Source organism: Kogia breviceps, chromosome 7 (assembly GCF_026419965.1).
Source record: "Kogia breviceps isolate mKogBre1 chromosome 7, mKogBre1 haplotype 1, whole genome shotgun sequence".
Taxonomy (NCBI): domain Eukaryota; kingdom Metazoa; phylum Chordata; class Mammalia; order Artiodactyla; family Physeteridae; genus Kogia; species Kogia breviceps.
In genome coordinates this window covers 5,925,519-5,948,914 of record NC_081316.1, presented here as the reverse complement: position 1 = coordinate 5,948,914, position 23,396 = coordinate 5,925,519, and the positions used below count along the sequence as shown (strand labels likewise).

Here is a 23,396-nt window from a genome sequence, read left to right as displayed (position 1 = left end):
TAGCACCTTGCAGAAGGTAGAGAGAATACACTCCTGAAATTAAGCAATACGAGGAAGGTTAGTAAGCTTTATTTTGCCTCATATTTTAGGATATAAAAATGGTAATTCATTCTATATGGCCAGCCAATTTCGATGAAGATAGATGCTAATATCACATATTTAACTTTTCATTAAAATAATACATTCAAAGCTCATTTGTTTCCTTTAAAAAAAATTTCAGAAGTGCTGTCCCTCAGATACTCATAATGTGAAGAATCAACAAGGTCCCAATCCCCCCTACACACTTGCCTCCAAACCAGTCCTTTTATTAAATGGATCAAGCTGGCAAACTAAGTAATAAATACCACAGTTACACAAAACTTTTAATTCCTGGAAAACCTTAAACATAATACAAATACCAAATATGTATTTACTCTGTATAAAGCAATTCTCTAAATGCTTTAGATAAGTGAGCTTACTTTATGCCATCAAGAGCGGATAACTAAAGAACAGAAAATGGATTAGAGAATTACCACAAATTTAGTTTTGTGATTATTCTTCTCATGGACAATATACTGTGCTAAGTGAAAAAAAAATAGCATGATGAAAAGTTATTTAGGTTCAGTGGGATCTCAATTAAGGACATTATTATTATTATCATTATTTTTGGCCGCCCTACATGGCATGCAAGATCTTAGTTCCCCGACCAGGGATCGAACCCGTGCCCCCTGCAGTGGAAGCTCAAAGCCTTGACCACTAGACCACCAGGGAAGTCCCAAGGACATTATTTTTAAAAATTAATCAGAAATAAAGTGCTCCATGTATCAAAAGGCTATGATCACAATTAGATCTTCTAAAAGTACACATTTTAATATAATCTGCATAATTACTAGATTACTTTACAAGTTCATATATTGCCAACCTATCTAAAAACACAAATTCTAAAAATTATTTCTAATAAACAAATTCCATCAAACTGATTAATGACAACTCCTTCTACTATCTTAAATATTAATACCACCCCCTAAATAACAGAAATTTCTGTGAATAAGGTTAGCTTCCTCATGAAATGCAGACACAAAATCAGTCTTCAGGAGTTACTACTTCAAAAGTATATTATACACTTTGGGGCTTCCCTGGTGGTGCACTGGTTAAGAATCCACCTGCCAATGCAGGGGACATGGGTTCGAGCCCTGGGCCAAGAAGATCCCACATGCCACAGAGCAACTAAGCCCGTGCACCACAACTACTCAGTCTGTGCTCTAGAGCCCACAAGCCACAACTACTGAGCCCACAAGCCACAAATACTGAAGCCCGCACGTCTAGAGCCCATGCTCTGCAACAAGGGAAGCCATGGCAATGAGAAGCCCACACACCACAACGAAGAGTAGCCCCCACTTGCCACAACTAGAGAAAGCCCACACGCATCTATGAAGACCCAACGCAGCCAAAAATAAATAAGTTTATATTTTAAAAAGTGTATTATACACTTTTTAGTGCAAAGGTTCAAAAAATCATGGCTGACTTCTCTACCAATGTACACTCCTGTGGCTTGCTTCACAGCTTCTAGTAGACTTCATAAAATTGAAGTATTGAGCAGTCTGACATCCTTAGTTTTTGCAGAGTATCACAATCCAATTTCCTTTAACTCAAACTTCAGAGTTCCCTTTGAATTGTCTAAAATTCACTGTCTAAAATTAAATGAAGGATCCCTGCTTAAAACAACCCATCCCCCTACCAAGGGGGAAAAAATGTGGAATAGAATAAAAAGGGATTATTAGCAACACTTACTGAAAGCCTGCATGGAACTGTGGAATGCCTTCTGTACATGCCTCACAATAATCCTGAGTTAGGTGTTACTATCCTTGTTTTTCGGATGAGAAAACCAAGTCTTAGAGAAGTGAAATAATTTGTCCAGAACCACATATAGTCAGTTAAGTAGCAGATCCAGGACCTGAACATGGTTCTGATGGCCTTTTAAGTCAAGATCTGTGCCTAATACCAAGCTTCTTTAATTGGAATCTTTCAAATTAGTGTCCTGAGATCTTAATTAACAAAGGAGGAGAGAAAGAAAAGCTTGCCAGATCGAGGATTGTCAAAGGTAAAATTTGAGTCCTGAATAGTCTCCACACAGGCACATAAATTGAAATGTAGTACATTAAACAGCAAGACCTTTGGAAAGTTAAGACACTTTAACATAGTCATAATAGAAATCAAAGTTTTTACCATTAATAGGCATCAGTTCTATCAAACAATTTCACAGACATTACTAATAGACTTCAACTAATTATCCTTTATGAAATGCAAAATAAAATTATATTCTTCCTTGCCAGCTTTTTGAAGTATTTGTCTTTTAACTGTAGTACAGGGACAGGACTTTTTAACAGAAATCTCCCTAAAGTAATTACTACTTCTGCTTTTCAAAGTAGGAAACAAGATATAAGTGATATTTGCAGTGATCGTAGTGATTTAGTAACAGGTAGGAATCTAACCATAAGAAAATGTTTCAAATACTACACAGCACTGTTTATCTTTGCTTTTCCAACAGTTGTATTTATATTTTAGCTGGATAAATTAATGATCCAAATAAGAAGCTTTAATTGTAAATACTTTTAATGCTATTTGCTTATTAGAAAATACATGCTTGTGGTTTAAATATATGTGTGTGTACATGTGTATGTATAAAGTTCCTTTCTTCATTCAAAAGAGATAATCCTTGAAAACAAGGGTTTTGTGTATTTATGTACATATCAGTTTCTTCTTTGAATATATTTCTTCAAATGTCTACTGAATAGCAGGGTATAATACAAGGAGAGAAAGAAAAAAAATAAAAGAATTTAAGCCTTAACCTTTACAATTAAGCAAGGGAATAAGAAATTTAGTAAGAATAAGACTTCACAATTTAGTAAGACGTCACAGTTTAGTAAGGGAATAAGAAAAGTCCTCACATGAAATAAAATACAAACTTGAAGTTCTATAAACGAATACACAGTGCCAAGGAGGTTCCAAAAGAGAAAGATCTGGTCTGTTTGAGTCAAGGCAGCCGATAAAACCTCGGAGGACTTGTGTTTTCCTGATATATTTAGAAAGCACACTCTAAAAGGAGGACTGACAGTAGCAGACAGGGCGCTCCCCTCAGTGAGCAGAAACTGCGGCACTCACGTCTTTTAAAAAGGGTGAAAATCAAAACAAAGTTAGAAGTAAGTTCTAGGCTAAGAAACTCAAATGTGGTTTCAGAAGTGTCCAGATAGGTGCCCACCAGGAAATTTAAAGTCTTGACTGTAAACCTTACAAGGTGACATGAAAATCTGGCTGTGCTACACGATGAATGTAAATATTTTTTTCTCTCCTTAAAAACACGTGAATGGTGTCCCTTCCGTTAAGCTGGCTCTTACTTTTGTAATCAAATTCACATGCAGTATCTTGAAGCTCAATACACCTTTTTGGGTGAGCAGTTTTAGGAATTTTCTCTAAAAGGAAAGAAGTATTACACAACTGAGCAGAATTAGTTGGCATTACAGTTTGGTCTAGCTTCAGTTCTCCCAGAATTCACTGTTTGAGGCTGAGCAAATCACAACCTTTCATCACCCAAAGATCTTTTTTTCCTTATTTAGTTGCTTGACAGTTGTCATTACAGTGTCAGGAAGGTACTGATCTCCCATCACCTAAGGGAACCGTGCTAAAATTTTACTGCCCAGCACAGTCTGGTACATGATAGGCACTCAAGAACATATACCGAATAAAAGAAATTGGGGGTCCTCATGAAAGTCTGCATAACAGGGTCCCTCCTGTTTTTCACAAAATTCTGTCTCCTAAGCACTCTTCCTAAATTAAAAGCATATTTTTGCCTTGAGAAACACTACTGACCTCTTGAGGGAAAACTCTCAATCTAAACTGATATTTATAATTAAAGACAACATAAGAGGGAAATGCAAGCAACTCTCCATTATTCATAGAATATAAAAACTCCAGTTTGGCTTCTATCTGCTCTAACATACTGCAAGTAGGTGGCTGTCAACCTTTATACTACTCCAGCAAAAAATGAGGGTGGGGTTATGGGACAGCACTCTGTATACAGTTTCAAAGTTTCCCTAGAAGATTCCTGAATCACCTCTTCGGGAGAGCACCATATACAAAGTGACTTGAGAATCACTGTTGTACCTTTTATGCCATCCCCTCTGCTGATGTGCAACGAAGTCAATTTTAGGGAGAACAATTAGTTACAATCTCCCCCAACTCAGTCATAATGAATGAAACTATCTTCACTACTAGTTCTCTCTAGGAACAAGGACAATAAACTCAAACTGAGTGACCGTAAGTTTTTCCCACTTTGCCTTAATCGGCAGAAAGTGTCTCCTTCACAGCCAACTTAACACACACACACTATATACATCTACAACAGACTGACTGTCAGTATATACTTCTCATTGATGATGTCAAAATTTCCTACCGAAATGGAAACGTGCAGGGAAGGAAAACCAACTGATACCCGAAAATGGTATGTATATTCACAATTCTAGATTAAAGCTAAAATAAGGTCCCAACATCAAATTTTTTTTTGTTTGGTTCAGAAAGGTTCTACCTGAATGTCTGGAAAAGGGGACGGGAGAAGTAAAGCCACAGCTTTGCTAATGTTATCAGACTCTAGGATCTACCACTCACTACCCCAAGAGATGGGTAAGCAGAAGAATCACATGACGTTCTAAGCACTGAAAAGATACAGCATGGGATTTCCAACAATGACCAAGATTACCGCGGGGAGAGCCTGGTTCTTTTCCCAAGAAAACACACAACCACTTGTCAACTCCTCAACTTCAAAGGACTCCAGTACTTGAAAACTCACAAAGAAGCAATGGCTCGTACAGCCAATTCAACACCGCTGAACACTTGCCAGACAACTCTATTTAAAGCTGCACTCTCCCCCAACCCCCCCCCCTACGGCCCTGTTATATTTTCTTCACGACACTCTTCATTGGGGGAAGGGGGAGAAGCATCTCTCTTTCTTATTTATCACTAGTCTCCCTCACTAAAGGTGTTTTCTGGGAGCGCATGTGTTCTTCTGTCTCGCACCTCCAGCGCCCGGCGCAGAGCCTGGTCTATGACCGGCGCTCAAAAAATGTACTGGATAATCAAATCATAAGCCCTCGTTAAAGTCTGGACGAAAGGGCCTTTCTGTATTTCACAAACTTCTGTCTCCCAAACTCTCTTCCTAAATTAATTGCAGATTTTTGCCTCGAAAAAGACATTTTTGACCTCTCGAGGACTCTCAATCTAATCTTCCAAGGGACTGAGCGCCACCGAAAAGGAGAAAAACTTCAGTGGAATCTGGAGGACAAGGCTCGGAGAGAGACTGAACGGGGCGGGGGCGGGTGGGGGGCGCTGAAGAGGCTGAATTAGGAAACGCCACGGTGAGAAAAGGCTAATCAAGGGAGGTAGAGGAGCCTGGAACCCGGGGACCGCGCTCTCCCTGGTGAAGCCCGAGTCTGCACTCCCGGCGAGGGGCCCACCCCGACGAAACAGCCGGGCGGCTGGGAGTCCGCGGGAGAGCGAAGCAGTAGCCCCCGCCGGCCCGGGGAGCGCTTTCGAAAGGCCGCAGAGCGCCGGGCCCCGCAGGCCGCTAGGGAACTCACTTGGCCCACTTGCTCCGTGGCATCGGCTAATATGCCATAGTTGCGGTAAAGCTCCTCTACGGTCGGCATGGTGAACGACAAGCCCAGGGCCTGCTCCTGCTGTCGTCGTCGTCGTCGCCGGCGCCACCGCCGCCTCTGAAGTTCTCCAAGCCTGCGAGCCGCACTGTTACGGACCCAGCTGCCGCCAGTGCCGCCGCCAGTCACCGCGCACGAGACAGCTCCTCCCCCAACGTCCACGTAAAGACGTGCGCGTCGGGAGCGGCCTTCATTGACTGCCAATGCGCCACCTGGTGTTTTATTGCCCTCTAGCGGTTGGAGGTGCAAAAAACGGCAAGGACGGTTGAGCTAGCTCATGCTTTTTTTTTCCAAGGACAGTTCCTGCGTAGGAGCTCTTGGTGCGGGTTGGAGGAAAATACAAAGCTAATTGCGTTTCTGCCCTTAAAAGACCTCACGGTGGCCAGAAAAGTGATTTTATGGGGAGAAAAACAGAATGAGGAGTGAGAGTGCAAGCTGTATGGGAAGTCATAAACTCTATTTACAACTGACTCAAGGAAGGTAACAAATTTGTGGCAATTGGTTCAGTGTTGCTTTTATTATTTTTTATTTGGGGTGTTTTTTTTTTGAGCAAAAATCACTCAGTTGTCATTAAACAAACAAAAACTCAACGTCCAAACAAAACAGAAAAACCCAAAAAACAAAAAACTTCTGTCCACCAGGCTAAACAGGTCTAGGAGTGAAATTTGCCCTACTGGAAAAGTTTGTTTATCTTTGCTTGCTGCCAGAGTAGAGTTTGGGCCACCTGATTGTGTCTAATAACCAAGAGGGTAATAAATAACTGAAACCATATACACTTACTGATAAGAGTCTGCGAGATACAAGTTTAGATGAAAAAAACTGGAAGTTGCAAAACAGGTATAAAAAGATTACATTTTTATTATTAAAAAAACTCAAAACATACAAAACAAAGTTCTGTGCATGTGTGTTAATATTGAAATGTCAAGACTGAAACATCTGCTGTAATAGATGGTAAATTTCAAAGCCAGATTCACTCGTGCAGAATATATGCAGGCAATGGTTACAAACAAGTTGCTTGGGTCTTGTACTCCTCGTTTAAATTAAGGGTATTAAAAAAATTAGGGAGTAGAAGGAGAGCGATTGGTGAGGGTGTTTTTGGAGAGAGATCTTGTGCTTGTGAGCAGCTTGGGGCAATTGCGCCCTCCTTCCCTCAAGCCCGGAACCATACTGAGAAGCCTGAAATGTAATCCCTGTAGTTGGTAGACACGAAGGGCTGGTGCCTGACGTATGCCTGAAAAAGCTCGAGTTACCTGTGGCAGCAGAGTGGAGGTGGCCATGCTGGGATCTACCTGCCATCCCAGATTTTTCCCGGAAACAAGAGAGCCAGAGGGATTCCCTTGTACCAGAGATGGGCTTGTAAAAGAGAGAGGGAGGGAGGGATTCTGGATCCATTCCGAGTCCTGCTTCAGGGGGCATCTGTCTGAGCATGAGAAACCCCCCACGACAAGAATCAGTGGCAACAGAAACTGCGTGGTGATCGAGGGCAGCACATGAGCACCTCATGGGGGTTACAGTTGGGGGTGACCCTTGAAGGTCCCACACAGTGGCCTATGGAAAAGACCTAGTCTCTACCAACCTGAGAAGGCATGTAGTACTGCACATGTACTAACGTATCCTCTCTTCTCACATCCCCCTCTCAAAGCATATGCCCAGGAGGGCTTAGAAACTGCCTACCAGGTGGGGTGGGGAATAAAGAGCAGAAAGGCAGGATGGGAAGCAGGTCTCAGCTGGAGCAGAGAAGATATGATTGTAACTCAAGTTTAGAGTTTGGGTTCACATGTGAGAATGGACATTTTAATTTCTGAATTGAGGACTATTTTTTAACTAAGAGCAAGCACAAAAGTTGTGGATCTGCCAGAATTTCTCTCTAGAATCCGAATGAGATTCCTCTACCTCAAATTTTAAAGAGATAGTGAAAGACAAGTAACAAAGACAAATAACAAAGGTGTATTTGGATCACATCCCCTAAGTTAGGTATTCAATGAAGTGTTGGGTGTATGTGTAAAACTGGGGGAGTGATCTGGGGCAGGAAGTGAGGCTGTGTTTTCTCAAGAGGATTGTTGCTTTGGCTTAATAATTCACTGCAAAAGAATAAGCTATTATAGGGACTTCCCTGGTGGCGCAGCGGTTAAGAATCCGCCTGCCAATGCAGGGGACATGGGTTCGAGCCCTGGTCCGGGAAGACCCCACATGCTGCAGAGCAACTAAGCCCGTGCGCTACAACTACTGAGCCTGAGCTCTAGAGCCCGCGAACCACAACTAGTAAGCCCGTGCGCCACAACTACTGAAGCCCGCGCGCTCTAGGGCCTGTGCTCGGCAACAAGAGGAGCCACCGCAATGAGAAGCACGCGCACCGCCACAACTAGAGAAAGCCTGCGCACAGCAAGGAAGACCAATGCAGCCAAAAGTAAATAAATTAAATAAAGTTTTAAAAAAGAGAATCAGCTATTATATACATATGATATATATGTGTCTCTATAACTTAATATATCTGATTTTTTAAACATAAACTTCAAAGAGATAAAAGACTCAACCAGTGTTTTTCTGTTTTAAAACAAACTTAATGGGCTTCCCTGGTGGCGCAGTGGTTGAGAATCCGCCTGCCGATGCAGGAGACACGGGTTCGTGCCCTGGTCCGGGAAGATCCCACATGCCGTGGAGCGACTAAGCCCGTGAGCCATGGCCACTAGGCCTGCGCGTCCGGAGCCTGTGCTCCGCAATGGGAGAGGCCACAACAGTGAGAGGCCCGCATACCGAAAAAAAAAAAAAAAAAAAAAAAAAAAAAAAAAAAAAAAAAAAAAAAAACAAACTTAATCATACAAGGTCCTTCAAACCTAATCCTTAACCAACTTGCCAGGCAGTTTCACTCAGCACTATATCTTTCCCTTTCTGTTGCCGTCCATTAGTTAACCACGGTAATCAGGCTTGTGAACTCTTCTTGGTTTCCTTATTCTTCTCTGATTCTCAGTCCTGGAAAATGCTTCAATTCAAATTATATATTTATCTCTATTTCCAACTGGTCATCCAAGCTCAGGGACTAGATTTGATCCTAATGATGATAATACTGATGACAACACCGATGATAATGATGATGCTGGTAATAATAAGAGGAGTCATACAACTGATAACCAGCGTGTATTGAGCAGTGACAAAGTTCTAAGCACTTTATGCAAATGGATTCGTGAAAGCTCTGTGAGCTAGGAAATAATATTATCATCTCTGGTGACAAATGAGCAGAGACGCAGAGATGTGGACTGACTTACCCAGTAACCCTTAGCTGGTAATAGCTGAGTTGGGCTTTGAGGCTTAGCAGCTGAATTCCAAAGCCCATGCTCTTTACTATGAAAGCCCCTAAATTTATCACATATTTATCTCTGTCATTGTCCCCTCTGCCCCAGCTCAGGCCCAATCCCCTCACATTTGAGCAATGCCCACAGCTTCCTCAATGGTGTCTTTGTCTCTGATCTCAGTCGACTCTACTCTTAGTCTCTTTTCATAATTTTGATCTTTTTTCCTTTATTTAAACAAGTTGACATAATGTGGCATCATATTACTACATTCAAATACTACAAAATTATTTCACATAAAACCCAAAAGTTCCTCTTCACACCTCTCTTCCCCAGAGGTAACTATGGCTATTGGTATAGCTTATACTTATAGACCTTTACATGCAATACATAGTTTAAAAAATATATGTATGTATATATATACATATACACATATATATATATGCAAAAACACAGCACATTTTGTTCTGTGCCTTGCTTTGGTCACTTAACAATATGTTTTATAGATCTTTCCATGACAGCACTGCCTAGTATTGAACACAGAGGAAAATTTTTTTTCTGAATTTTATTTTCTATATTTTTTATACAGTAGGTCTTATTAGTTATCCATTTTATACATATTAGTATATACATGTCAATCCCAATCACCCAATTCATCACACAACCACCACCACCCCCACTGCTTCCCCCCGCTTGGTGTCCATATGTTTGTTCTCTAAATCTGTGTCTCAATTTCTGCCCTGCAAACCAGTTCATCTGTACCATCTTTTTAGGTTCTACATATATGTGTTAGTATACGATACCTGTTTTTCTCTTTCTGACTTACTTCACTCTGTATGACAGTCTCTAGATTCATCCATGTCTCTACAAATGACCCAATTATGTTCCTTTTAATGACTGAGTAATATTCCATTGTACCTATGTACCGCATCTTTATCCAGTCGTCTGTTGATGGGCATTTAGGATGCTTCCATGACCTGGCTATTGTAAATAGTGCTGCAATGAACATTGGGGTGCATGTGTCTTTTTGAATTATGGTTTTCTCTGGGTGTATGCCCAGTAGTGGGATTGCTGGGTCATAGGGCAATTCTATTTTTAGTTTTTTAAGGAACCTCCATACTGTTCTCCAGAGTGGCTGTATCCATTTACATTCCCACCAACAGTGCAAGAGGGTTCCCATTTCTCCACACCTTCTCCAGCATTTGTTGTTTGTAGATTTTCTGATGATGCCCATTTTAACTGGTGTGAGGTGATACCTCATTTTAGTTTTGATTTGCATTTCTCTAATAATTAGTGATGTTGAGCAGCTTTTCATGTGCTTCTTGGCCATCTGTATGTCTTCTTTGGAGAAACATCTATTTAGGTCTTCTGCCCATTTTTTCATTGGGTTGTTTGTTTTTTTAATATTGAGCTGCATGTGCTGTTTATACATTTTGGAGATTAATCCTTTGTCCGTTGATTCATTTGCAAATATTTTCTCCCACTCTGAGGGTTGTCTTTTCGTCTTGCTTGCAGTTTCCTTAGCTTTGCCAAAGCTTTTAAGTTTCATTAGGTCCCATTTGTTTATTTTTGTTTTTATTTCCATTTCTCTAGGAGGTGGATCAAAAAAGATCTTGCTGTGATTTATGTCAAAGAGTGTTCTTCCTATGTTTTCCTCTAAGAGTTTTATGGTGTCCGGTCTTACATTTAGGTCTTTAATCCATTTTGAGTTTATTTTTGTGTATGGTGTTAGGGAGTGTTCTAATTTCATTCTTTTACATGTAGCTGTCCAGTTTTTCCAGCACCACTTACTGAAGAGACTGTCTTTTCTCCATTGTATATCTTTGCCTCCTTTGTCATAGATTAGTTGACCATAGGTGTGTGGGTTTATCTCTGGGCTTTCTATCCTGTTCCATTGATCTATATCTCTGTTTTTGTGCCAGTACCATATTGTCTTGATTACTGTAGCTTAGTAGTATAGTCTGAAGTTAGGGAGTCTGATTCCTCCAGCTCCGTTTTTTTCCCTCAAGACTGCTTTGGCTATTCAGGGTCTTTTGTGTCTCCATACAAATTTTAAGATTTTTTGTTCTACTTCTGTAAAAAATGCCATTGGTAATTTGATAGTGATTGCATTGAATCTGTAGATTGCTTTGGGTAGTATAGGCGTTTTCATAATATTGATCCTTCCAAACCAAGAACATGGTATATTTCTCCATCTGTTTGTATCATCTTTAATTTCTTTCATCAGTGTCTTACAGTTTTCTGCATAGAGGTCTTTTGTCTCCCTAGTTAGGTTTATTTCTCAGTATTTTATTCTCTTTGTTGCAGTGGTAAATGGGAGCGTTTCCTTAATTTCTCTTTCAGATTTTTCATCATTAGTGTATGGGAATGCAAGAGATTTCTATGCATTAATTTTGTATCCTGCAACTTTACCAAATTTATTTATTAGCTCTAGTAGTTTTCTGGTAGCATCCTTAGGATTCTCTATGTAAAGTATCATGTCATCTGCAAACAGTGACAGCTTTACTTCTTCTTTTCCTATTTGGATTCCTTTTATTTCTTTTTCTGCTCTGATTGCCATGGCTAGGACTTCTAAAACTATGGTGAATAATTGTTCTGAGAGTGGACGTCGTTGTCTTGTTCCTGATCTTAGAGGAAATGCTTTCAATTCTTGACGATTAAGAATGATGTTTGCTGTGGGTTTGTTATATATAGCCTATATTATGTTGAGGTAGGTTCCCTTTATGCCCACTTTTGAGAGAGTTTTTATCATAAATAGGTGTTGAAACTTGTCAAAAGCTTTTTCTGCATCTATTGAGATGATCATATGGTTTTTATTCTTCATTTCGTTAATATAGTGTATCACATTGATTGATTTGCATATATTGAAGAATCCTTGCATCCCTGGGATAAATCCTGCTTGATCATGGTGTATGATCCTTTTAATGTGTTGTTGGATTCTGTTTGGTAGTATTTTGTTGAGGATTTTTGCATCTATGTTCATCAGTGATATTGGCCTGTAGTTTTCTTTCTTTGTGACGTCTTTGTCTGGTTTTGGTATCAGGGTGATGGTGGCCTCATAGAATGAATTTGGGAGTGTTCCTCTATGTGCTATATTTTGGAAGAATTTGAGAAGGATAGGTGTTAGCTCTTCTCTAAATGTTTGATAGAATTCGCCTGTGAAGCCATGTGGTCCTGGGCTTTTGTTTGTTGGAAGATTTTTCATCACAGTTTCAATTTCATTACTTGTGATTGGTCTGTTCATCTTTTCTATTTCTTGCTGATTCAGTCTTGGCAGGTTGTGCATTTCTAAGAATTTGTCCATTTCTTCCAGGTTGTCCATTTTATTGGCATAGAGTTGCTTGTAGTAATCTCTCATGATCTTTTGTATTTCTGCAGTGTCAGTTGTTACTTCTCCTTTTTCATTTCTAATTCTATTGATTTGAGTCTTCTCCCTTTTTTCCTGATGAATCTGGCTAATGGTTTATCAATTTTGTTTATCTTTTCAAAGAACCAGCTTTTAGTTTTATTGATTTTTGCTATCGTTTCCTTCATTTCTTTTTCATTTATTTCTGATCTGATCTTTATGATTTCTTTCCTTCTGCTAACTTTGGGGGGTTTTTGTTCTTCTTTCTCTAATTGCTTTAGGTGCAAGGTTAGGTTGTTTATTCGAGATGTTTCCTGTTTCTTAAGGTAGGATTATATTGCTATAAACTTCCCTCTTAGAACTGCTTTTGCTGTATCCCATAGGTTTTGGGTCATCGTGTCTCCATTGTCATTTGTTTCTAAGTACGTTTTGATTTCCTCTTTGATTTCTTCAGTGATCACTTTGTTACTAAGTAGTGTATTGTTTAGCCTCCATGTGTTTGTATTTTTTACTGATCTTTTCCTGTAATTGACATCTAGTCTCATAGCATTGTTGTCGGAAAAGATACTTGATACGATTTCAATTTTCTTAAATTTACCAAGGCTAGATTTGTGACCCAAGATATGATCTATCCTGGAGAATGTTCCATGAGTACTTGAGAAAAAAGTGTATTCTGTTGTTTTTGGATGGAATGTCCTATAAATATCAATTAAGTCCATCTTGTTTAATGTATCATTTAAAGCTTGTGTTTCCTTATTTATTTTCATTTTGGATGATCTGTCCATTGGTGAAAGTGGCATGTTAAAGTCCCCTACTATGAATGTGTTACTGTCATTTTCCCCTTTTATGGCTGTTAGTATTTGCTTTATGTATTGAGGTGCTCCTATGTTGGGTGCATAAATATTTACAATTGTTATATCTTCTTCTCTGATTGATCCATTGATCATTATGTAGTGTCCTTCCTTGTCCTTTGCACCATTCTTTATTTTAAAGTCTATTTTTTCTTATATGAGAATTGCTATTCCAGCTTTCTTCTGATTTCCATTTGCATGGAATATCTTTTGCCATCCCTCACTTTCACTCTGTATGTGTCCCTAGGTCTGAAGTGGGTCTCTTGTAGACAGCATATATATGGGTCTTGTTTTTGTATCCATTCAGCCAGTCTGTGTCTTTTGGTGGGAGCATTTAATTCATTTACATTTAAGGTAATTATTGATATGTGCGTTCCTATTACCATTTACTTAATTGTTTTGGGTCTGTTCTTGTAGCTCTTTTCCTTCTCTTGTGTTTCTTGCCTAGAGAAGTTCCTTTAGCATTTGTTGTAAAGCTGGTTTGGTGGTGCTGAACTCTCTAAGCTTTTGCTTATCTGTAAAGGTTTTAAGTTCTCCATCAAATCTGAATGAGATCCTTGCTGGGTAGAGTAATCTTGGTTGTAGGTTTTTCTCCTTCATCACTTTCAATGTTCTGCTTTCCCTTCTGGCTTGCAGAGTTTCTGCTGAAAGATCAGCTGCTAACCTAATGAGGATTCCCTTGTGTGTTATTTGTTGTTTTTCCCTTGCTGCTTTTAATATGTTTTCTTTGTAGTTTGATTAATATGTGTCTTGGCGTGTTTCTCCTTGGATTTATCCTGTATGGGACTCTCTGTGCTTCCTGGACTTGATGAACTATTTCCTTTCCCATATTAGGGAAGTTTTCAACTATAATCTCTTCAAATATTTTCTCAGTCCCCTTTTCTCTTCTTCTTCTGGGACCCCAATAATTCGAATGTTGCTGCATTTAATGTTGTCTCAGAGATCTCTGTGACTGTCCTCAGTTTTTCCATTCTTTTTTCTTTATTCTGCTCTGCAGTAGTTATTTCCACTATTTTATCTTCCAGGTCACTTATCCGTCCTTCTGCCTCAGTTATTCTGCTATTGATCCCTTCTAGAGTATTCTTAATTTCATTTATTGTGTTGTTCATCATTGCTTGTTTCCTCTTTAGTTCTTCTAGGTCCTTGTTAAATGTTTCTTGCATTTTGTCTATTCTATTTCCAAGATTTTGGATCATCTTTACTATCATTATTCTGAATTCTTTTTCAGGTAGACTGCCTATTTCCTCTTCATTTGTTAGGTCTGGTGGGTTTTTGCCTTGCTCCTTCATCTGCTGTGTATTTTTCTGTCTTTTCATTTTGTTTATCTTACTGTGTTTGGGGTCTCCTTTTCGCAGGCTGCAGGTTCATAGTTCCCGTTGTTTCTGGTGTCTGTCCCCAGTGGCTAAGGTTGGTTCAGTGGGTTGTGTATGTTTCCTGGTGGAGCGGACTAGTGCCTGTATTCTGGTGGATGAACCTGGATCTTGTCTTTCTGGTGGGCAGGTCCACATCTGGTGGTGTGTTTGGGGGTGTCTGTGGCCTTATTATGATTTTAGGCAGCCTCTCTGCTAATGGATGGGGCTGTGTTCCTGTCTTGCTAGTTGTTTGGCATAGGGTGTCCAGCACTGTAACTTGCTGGTCTTTGAGTGAAGCTGGGTCTTGTTGTTGAGATGAAGATCTTTGGGAGATTTTCGCCGTTTGATATTACGTGGAGCTGGGAGGTCTCTGGTGGACCAGTGTCCTGAACTTGGCTCTCCCACCTCAGAGACACAGCCCTGACAGCTGACTGGAACACCAAGACCCTGTCATCCCCACGGTTCAGAATAAAAGGGAGAAAAAGTAGAAACAAAGAAAGAAAGAAAGAGGATAAAATAAAATAAAGTATGATAAAAAATAGTTATTAAAATAAAAAATAATTATTAAGAAAAAAAATTTTTTTTAACATTAACCAAAAAAAACCCAGACGGACAGAACCCTAGGACAAATGGTGAAAGCAAAGCTATACAGACAAAATCTCACACAGCAGCATACACATACACACTCACAAAAAGAGGAAAAGGGGAAAAAAATAATATATCTTGCTCCCAAAGTCCACCTTCTCAATTTGGGATGATTCATTGTCTATTCAGGTATTCCACAGATGCAGGTACATCACGTTGAGTGTGGAGATTTAATCCGCTGCTCCTGAGGCTGCTGGGAGAGATTTCCCTTTCTCTTCTTTGTTTGCACAGCTCCTGGGGTTCAGCTTTGGAATTGGCCCCGCCTCTGCATGTAGGTCGCCTGAGGGCGTCTGTTCTTCGCTCAGACAGGACGGGGTTAAAGGAGCAGCTGATTAGGGGGCTCTGGCTCACTCAGGCCGCGGGGAGGGAGGGGCACAGAGGCGGGGCGAGCGTGCGACGTCAGAGGCCGGCGTGACGTTGCACCAGCCTGAGGCGCGCCGTGCGTTCTCCCGGGGAACCTGTCCCTGGATCACGGGACCCTGGCAGTGGCGGGCTGCACCGGCTCCCGGTAGGGGAGGTGTGGAGAGTGACCTATGCTCGCACACAGGCTCCTTGGTGGCGGCAGCAGCAACCTTAGCGTCTGATGCCCGTCTCTGGAGTCCGCGCTGATGGGCGCGGCTCGCGCCCGTCTTTGGAGCGGAGCTCCTTTAAGCAGCGCTTTTAATCCTCTCTCCTCGTGCACCAGGAAGCAACGAGGCAAGAAAAAGTCTCTTGTCTCTTCGGCAGCTCCGCGCCCGTTTCTGGAGCTCCTTTAAGCGGCGCACTTAATCCCCTCTCCTCGCGCCCCAGGAAACAAAGAGGCAAGAAAAAGTCTCTTGCCTCTTCGGCAGCTCCAGACTTTTCCCGGACTCCCTCCCGGCCAGCGGTGGCGCACTAACCCCTTCAGGCTGTGTTCACGCCGCCAACCCCAGTCTTCTCCCTGCGATCCGACCGAAGCCCGAGCCTCAGCTCCCAGCCCCGCCCGTCCCGGCAGGTGAGCAGACGAGCCTCTCGGGCAGGTGAGTACCGGTCAGCGCCGATCCTCTGCGGGAATCTCTCCGCTTTGCCCTCCGCACCCTGTGGCCGCGCTCTCCTCCGCGGCTCCGAAGCTTCCCCCTCCGCCACCCGCAGCCTCCGCCCGCGAAGGGGCTTCTAGTGTGTGGGAACCTTTCCTGCTTCACGGCTCCCTCCCACTGGCGCAGGTCCCATCCCTATTCTTTTGTCTCTGTTTATTCTTTTTTCTTTTGCCCTACCCAGGGACGTGGGGAGTTTCTTGCCTTTTGGGAGGTCTGAGGTCTTCTGCCAGCGTTCAGCGGGTGTTCTGTAGGAGCAGTTCCACGTGTAGATGTGTTTCTGATGTATCTGTGGGGAGGAAGGTGATCTCCGTGTCTTACTCTTCCGCCATCTTCCTCCAGCCCCCCTGAGAGCTTTTATTTTAATCTAATTTCTCTCTTCCAAGGAGGCCTTTTTAAGTCTACCAGAAAAAAGTTCATGACTCTCTAGAAGAAACAGAGAATGATTAAGGTCCAGCTGGGTCTTAATTGAACTAATGATGATACTAATAGTCAATAGCCATTGAGTGTTTATCAAGTGCTTGATAGCATGTGTGTTACAGTAATAGCTAACCCTTATGGAGTGGCTGCTGTCTGCCAGGATTGGTTCTAAATGCCTTACATGCGTTAATTCACAACAGCCTTATGTAAGGCAGATACCAGTATTAAGAGATGGAGAAACGAAGGCACAGACATGTTAAGTACCTGCCCAGGGTCACACAGCTGATGAGTAGAAGTTTTGGGGTCTCTATCCCTAGTCTGGCTCTGATAGATACACCACCAACTCCTACACCTAATTACCTCTTGGTTAATGCGTTGATTTCTTAGATGGGCTAAGTCGTCTGGAGTCTTGCAGTTCTTTATCAGCCACATTAAACCTCCTAATCCAGTTTGTGTCTTGACAGGGGAGCTTCACATACTTATTAATGTTACCTGCTTTATAAGGTTGTTATGAGAATTAAACGAAATAATAGAGGCAAGTGCCTAGGACAGTGCCTGGCCCACAGTAAGTGCTCAGTTAGTATTGGTACCCTTCCCTTGTACCATTTGAAGATCTTAATCATTTATGTTTCAAGAATGAATGATCCTTGGTCACTGCAAGTTGCTCTCTGGAAGTCAGTTTTCTCCCTCTGATTGTATCCAAATATTTGGAAACAGGGGTGTATTAGTTTCCTGGGGCTGTCATAACAAATTACAACAAACTTGGTGGCTTAACACAACAGAAATTTTTGCTTTCATAGTTCTGAAGATAAGCAGTCTAAAATCAGAACCATGATCCCTCCAGAATCTCTAGGGGAGATTTTGTTCCTAGTCTCTTCCAGTTTCTGGTGGCTTTTGGTTGCCTCACTCTAATCTCTGCCTCTCCCTTTACAAGGCTTTCTGCTGTCTATCAAATCTCCCCTGTATGTCTCCTATAAGGACACAGTATCCTGGGATTTAGGGCCCACCCAGATAATCCAGGATGATCTCATCAGAGGTCCTTAACTTAATTACATCTACAAAGACCTTTTCCCCAAATAAGGTCACATTCACAGGTTCTGGGGATTAGGAAGTGAAAGTATCATTTTGGGGATCACCATTCAATCTACTACAAGGGGTTAAGAACAGATGCTTGGGAGCCTGACAGCCCTGGTTCTGGTTGTGCTGCTTTCTCAATGGGTAAGAGATTCTCAAGGTGCTGGTCTGTAAAAGTGCTTTTCTTCCCTGTATATCAAAGGATAGTCATTCCCCTTCCCTGTGTCCTAATGCTGAGAAGATGACAACCAAAACTGACCCCCTTTCCCTCAGGCTGCAATGGGCTTGTATTAGCCAGGGTTCTCCAGAGAAACAGTACCAACAGAAGATAAAAACGTTTGGAGAGAGACAGTATAAGGAATTGGTTCATGCAGTTATGGAGGCTGACAAGTCCAAATTTGAAGTGTGGTCTGGCAGGTGGAGACCCAAGAGTGCTGAAGGGACAGTTTCAGTTTGAAGGCAGTCTGCTGGAGAATTTTTTCTTACTCGTGGGAGGATTGGGTTTTTTGTTCCGTTCAGACCTTCAACTGATTGGATGAGGCCCACCCACATGTTAGAGGGCAATCTGCCTTATTCTACTGATTAAGATGTAAATCTAATTCAAAAAACACCCTTGTGGAAATGCCCAGAATAAAGTTGGACCAAATATCTGGGCCCAGTGAAGTCGACACATCAAAATGAACCATCATGGGGCTTAACCATTTGATCCTGCAAACACTGGTTGAGAACTTACTGTGTCACAAAGCCCAAGAACCCAGACTGGGTTTCCTAGCATTAAGTGGGAAAACAGCCATAAGGAAAATGGAATTGTTTACCTGGAAACAAGCTCCAGGTGGGCAGCCCAATGAGGAGAAGCTCACTTCCTCCCACTGTCTGCTGCCCAGTGGGATGCACTAGCCCCAGATATTGACCAGTATGGCTCCAGCTACAGGAGAGCAGTTGGGAGAGAGAGACACTGCTAGTGGTTAATAGCACTGGATTGGAAACCTGACCGAGGGGACCAACCAAATGTTTACCCCTGTGACTCTGAGCAAGTTACTAAACTGCCCCAAACCTCAGTGCTCCCATCTTAAAATGGGAATAACAATAGTGTCACATCAAAGGACTGTTGTGAGGTTAAAATGAGAGCACATTGCCCAGAGCCTATCACATAGTGACTTGCTAATAGTAATAATAATAATAATAATAATAATATAATTGCTACCAATATTTGAGTGCTTCTCTGTGACATGCCCCTGGGCATCCCCATTTTAAAGATGAAACAGCTGAGGCTCAGGTTAAGTAAGACCAAGAAAGGTTAATAGCAGCAATTATTATTAAAGCTTCTTTGCCAGTCACTCAGAATTTTACTCCTCCAGTCTCCTTTTCCATCTGCAGAAAAGAGTAATTTCTACATTAATGTATTGTGAGGATTGAAAGGATATAAGTTCAAAGTAGTGCATTGAGGGGGATCAACTGCTTTTATATGAAGGAATTTGGGCCCAGGTTTAAGTTATTAACAGCTGGCATCACTTTTTAAAAAAATATTTATTTATTTATTTATTGGTTGAGTTGGGTCTTCGTTGCTGCGCACGGGCTTTCTCTAGTTGCGGGGAGCGGGGGCTACTCTTCGTTGCGATGAGCGGGCTTCTCATTGCGTGGCTTCTCTTGTTGTGGAGCATGGGCTCTAGGCCGTGCGGGCTTCAGTAGTTGTGTCACGTGGGCTCAGTAGATGTGGCTCGCAGGCTCTAGAGCGCAGGCTCAGTAGTTGTGACTCATGGACTTAGTTGCACCACGGCATGTGGAATCTTCCCGGACCAGGGCTCGAACCCATGTCCCCTGCACTGGCAGGCGGATTCTTAACCACTGCGCCACCAGGGAAGTCCTGGCATCACTTATTTCATGCATTTGAAAAAGCCTTACTTTTGTAGAGCCACTTTATTGTGCAAAGTGCTTAAGCTCTGGAAATTTGCTCTAGATTTCTTAAGTAACTGGGGAGTTTGTAAAACTGAAAGAAATCATTGAGAATGCCTCCCTAAACTAAAGAAAGTCTGTTTCATCTGAAGTATGGCACCTCCTGCAAAAAGCTTTGTATGCACTCTATACAGTGCAAAAATGTTTCATAAATACAGTCCACCCTTCAGGACGTTTAAGAGTTTGTGAATAACAGTGATAAAGGTGCCGTGGAGGCTGAAGCCGGTCCCACCTTCCCAGCTTGGATTGATTGCCAACCCTTCAGGGTTTCCGTGGGTGGAGAGCCCAGGAGGGAGGGAGGGAGAGAGAGAACACCTGAGATGATGCAGCAGTCACGGCTGACGATAATGGTAATGAGAGCCACAAAAGTGATAGCTAACATATGGAGCACTTTCTCTCTGCTTTTCCTTGCGGGATCTCCCTCTCTCCCTTGTGGCTTGTGGAGAAAAGGTTTAATTCTGTGCCACATCAGAGAGGTCAGGAGGTTACATAAATTTCCCAGAGTTGCTCAGCTTGATGGGTAACAGAAGTGGGATTTGAACCCAGATCCATCTGACTTCAAAACCTGAGCTCTTGGACTCTACAGCTATATCTACTCTATGTCTTTCCCACCATCCTCCATTGCAGCAACCAAGTGGAGCCAGTGAAGAAAAGCCTTCCCTCCGTTAGCATCCCCTTCACGGACAATGAGCAAATTCTCTGCTTCTTTATTCCCTCCATGTTCCCCGTTCATTAATCAAAACAGGTAGAAATGAGTACCGTGTGCCGAGTGATAGTTGGTATTGGCTTAATTTTGTCCAGAGAAGGAGAAGCAGTGGGAGAGAATGACCCCAGAGTTCATTCACAACCTCAAAGGCAAAGAGGTGTTAAAAAAAAAAGTACCAACGGTTCTTATGTTTATTTTTTATTACAAATGTAATAGATGTTCACTGAAGAAAATGGGAACAGCAAAGGAAAGCACAAAGAAGGAAATAAAATTCTCCTACTAGCCTGCCCTGAGAGACAAACTCTGTTAACATTTTGGTATGTTTGCTGAAAAAAAATTTTTTTTTCTTATTTATAGGTAAAAATGCAAATTCTAGTTTATATAAAACACTGGATGTTTTTGCTATGTAAAAAAAAAAAAAAAGTAATCATCCTGGCTTTTTAAATGTCATTTAATCGGGTAGTTTGTGACTGGCGGCTGAAAGCGTTCTGATTTCCCGCCTAACAGATCCAACCACTGTTAGCTCAGTTCCTGCCCCTCAGCATGTGGATTCATTCATGGCTGCCCTGGGCACTGGGGGTGGGGGGCGGGGATAAAACAGTAAACACGGCAGGTGCTGCTCCTGTGGTCCTGGAGCTTACGATCACATAAACCAAGGAAAACAATACACAAATTAAAAAAGCATTAACAACTTGCCATGGATGGTGATAGGTGCTGTGACCTAGCCTGACAGAGGTGGATAATAGTGCCTGGGGAGAGTCTCTGAGAGGACAAAATATTTGCGTTAAGACCTGAAGGAGGAGAGGGAGCCGGTCATTGGAAGAGAGGTCCACCGGGGGGGCTGTTTGCGCGGCCAACTTAACTCCTCAATGCCTCCGTTTCTTCATCTGTAAGATGAAAATAACAAGAGTACAGGATTTAAAGGTAATATTATGAGGATTTAACGCACTCATCGTGTAAAGTGCTACATGCTGGTTACTTTGGAAGTGTCAGCTGTTGTTGCAGTGGGGCTGAGGCTGGGGCTGGTGAGGCCTACAAATTCCCAGGGGCTTGCAGCTCTCCTCTATGGCCCTGTCTGCCCCCGGTCCTTGCGTGCGGTGGCACGAGCTGGCTGTACTCCTCCCAGGGTCAACCAGTGTCTTGAAATTCAGCCTCTTCCCAGCTTCCACCGAAACAAACTTTTTAAAAAGCCACAAAAACCACAGCAAACAAGTGAACAAGAAACAAAAGCATATCCATAAATGATCAAAACAATTCCGTTCTTACTAAGCATTCATAAACGTTTGAAGTCCGCTTTACTGAAGACTTGCAGAGGTCACGAGGAGGAGGAGTCACATTAGCATGCAGATTTCCAGCATCCTCTGGGGTTCCCCTTCCCTTTCTTTTCTGTATCTCTCTCTCTGGAGTTTCTTTCCCCGTCTGACACATAGATGTTTAGCTTATCTTTTGTTGCTTGAGCGTGTCAGAAAGGCTCCTTCTTTGCACTGAGAGCATGTCAGAGTACTTTACCAAACAGATGCGGTGCTGTTTCTAAGAAATCTGGTTTTGTTAGGCTGGGTTTTGTTATGCTGCAGTAACAAACATCTCCATAATCTCAGCGGCTTAAAACAAGAAAGGTTGATTTCTTGCCCATACCAAGTTTTTTGTAGGTTTGGGTGACTTTTTAGGGCAGCCATCCTGCATGTGATGGCTCAGGTTGCACTTTTTATCTACATGTGCTGTCAAAAGTGAAGAGTGAGGAGTAGTGTTGAGCCCTGGCAACTTCCTACTTCCACCTGGTCTCTTCTGCCCATAGTTCATTGGCCAGAGCGAGTTATACAGCTACACTTAACTACAAGTGGCAGACAAGTACAAACTTTCCTTGTGCCCCAAAAGAGAGGGAAACAGGATGCTAGCAAAACATGTGAATAGTGAAAAATTGATCTTGACCTCATTACATTGACACAAAGTGAGGTACTGGTAGAGCCAGGATGAGAATCTAGAACTCTGGCCCGTGAGTCCAGGAGCCTTCCCTCTAGAGGTAGCACTACTGTAAGGACAACTAAATGCCTATTAAGAGCTTGAGGTCTGAAGCAAGACTGAAATCAACACCACCCACACTACACATCTGTTAGGAGGATTGAAATGGAAGTAGTCTTGTTTAGGCTTCAGAGGCAACATTAGGCCTCTAATTGATTCGTGACCTTGCCTGGACTTACGTGCCTGCCTGTGAGCTGCCGCCAGCAAGACTGGCAGCACTTAAGATGAAGAAAGGAGTGGACTGTGGAATTTCTTGAGCCTCAGGGACCTGGCCAGTTCCCGGGGGTCTAGAAATTCTTATGATACACAAAATGAGATAAATAGCATTATTGAAGAAACCCAGAGCTGCATATTTGCGACGCAAACAGATGATATCAGTTTGTAGCCTGGCATGATAAGCGGGACTCCCCTAAACTGCAATTTGAAGTCTCACCGCGGAGTGTACGCACTGCCTGGGACCTTTTCCACTTGGGACTCCAGATTGCTGTTTTCGGGACTTCTCAGCGCTGTTTTCGGGACTTCCCAGCGCTGTTTTTCTTTTTTTTTTTTTTTCTTCTTTTTTATGTTGGGGGTAGGAGTTTATTAATTAATTAATTTATTTTTGCTGTGTTGGGTCTTCGTTTCTGCGCGAGGGTTTTCTCTAGTTGCGGTGAGCGGGGGCCGCTCTTCATCGCGGTGCGCGGGCCTCTCACTGTCGCGGCCTCTCTTGTTGTGGAGCCCAGGCTCCAGACGCACAGGCTCAGTAGTTGTGGCTCATGGGCCCAGTTGCTCCGCGGCATGTGGGATCTTCCCAGACCAGGGCTCGAACCCGTGTCCCCTGCATTGGCAGGCAGATTCTCAACCACTGCGCCATCAGGGACGCCCCCCAGCACTGTTTAAGTCTGGCTGTAGGTGTTGGCCCAATCTGAGGGTGTACATGCTTTTACTTTTCTTTCCCTTTTCATTTCTATTTCTTTCTTTTTAATGATTTTCTATTAAAGTTAAGTTGAAATTGTCTACTTATGTGA

The 23,396-nt window shown here is 42.3% G+C and overlaps 1 protein-coding gene across 2 annotated transcripts in view; it reads right to left on the bottom strand.

Moving 5' to 3' along the window:
• Positions 1 to 5,848, bottom strand: part of API5 (apoptosis inhibitor 5) — a 29,723-nt gene extending 23,875 nt beyond the window's left edge. The window contains exon 1 of one of the 2 annotated variants that reach the window (XM_059069923.2): positions 5,610 to 5,848. In XM_059069923.2, the coding sequence (XP_058925906.1) occupies positions 5,610 to 5,678 (69 nt within the window). In that variant the 5' untranslated portion in view covers positions 5,679 to 5,848. The remainder of the gene's footprint in view (positions 1 to 5,609) is intronic. The other variant, XM_059069924.2, reaches the window with a different exon arrangement.
• Between the last annotated feature and the right edge of the window lie 17,548 nt (positions 5,849 to 23,396).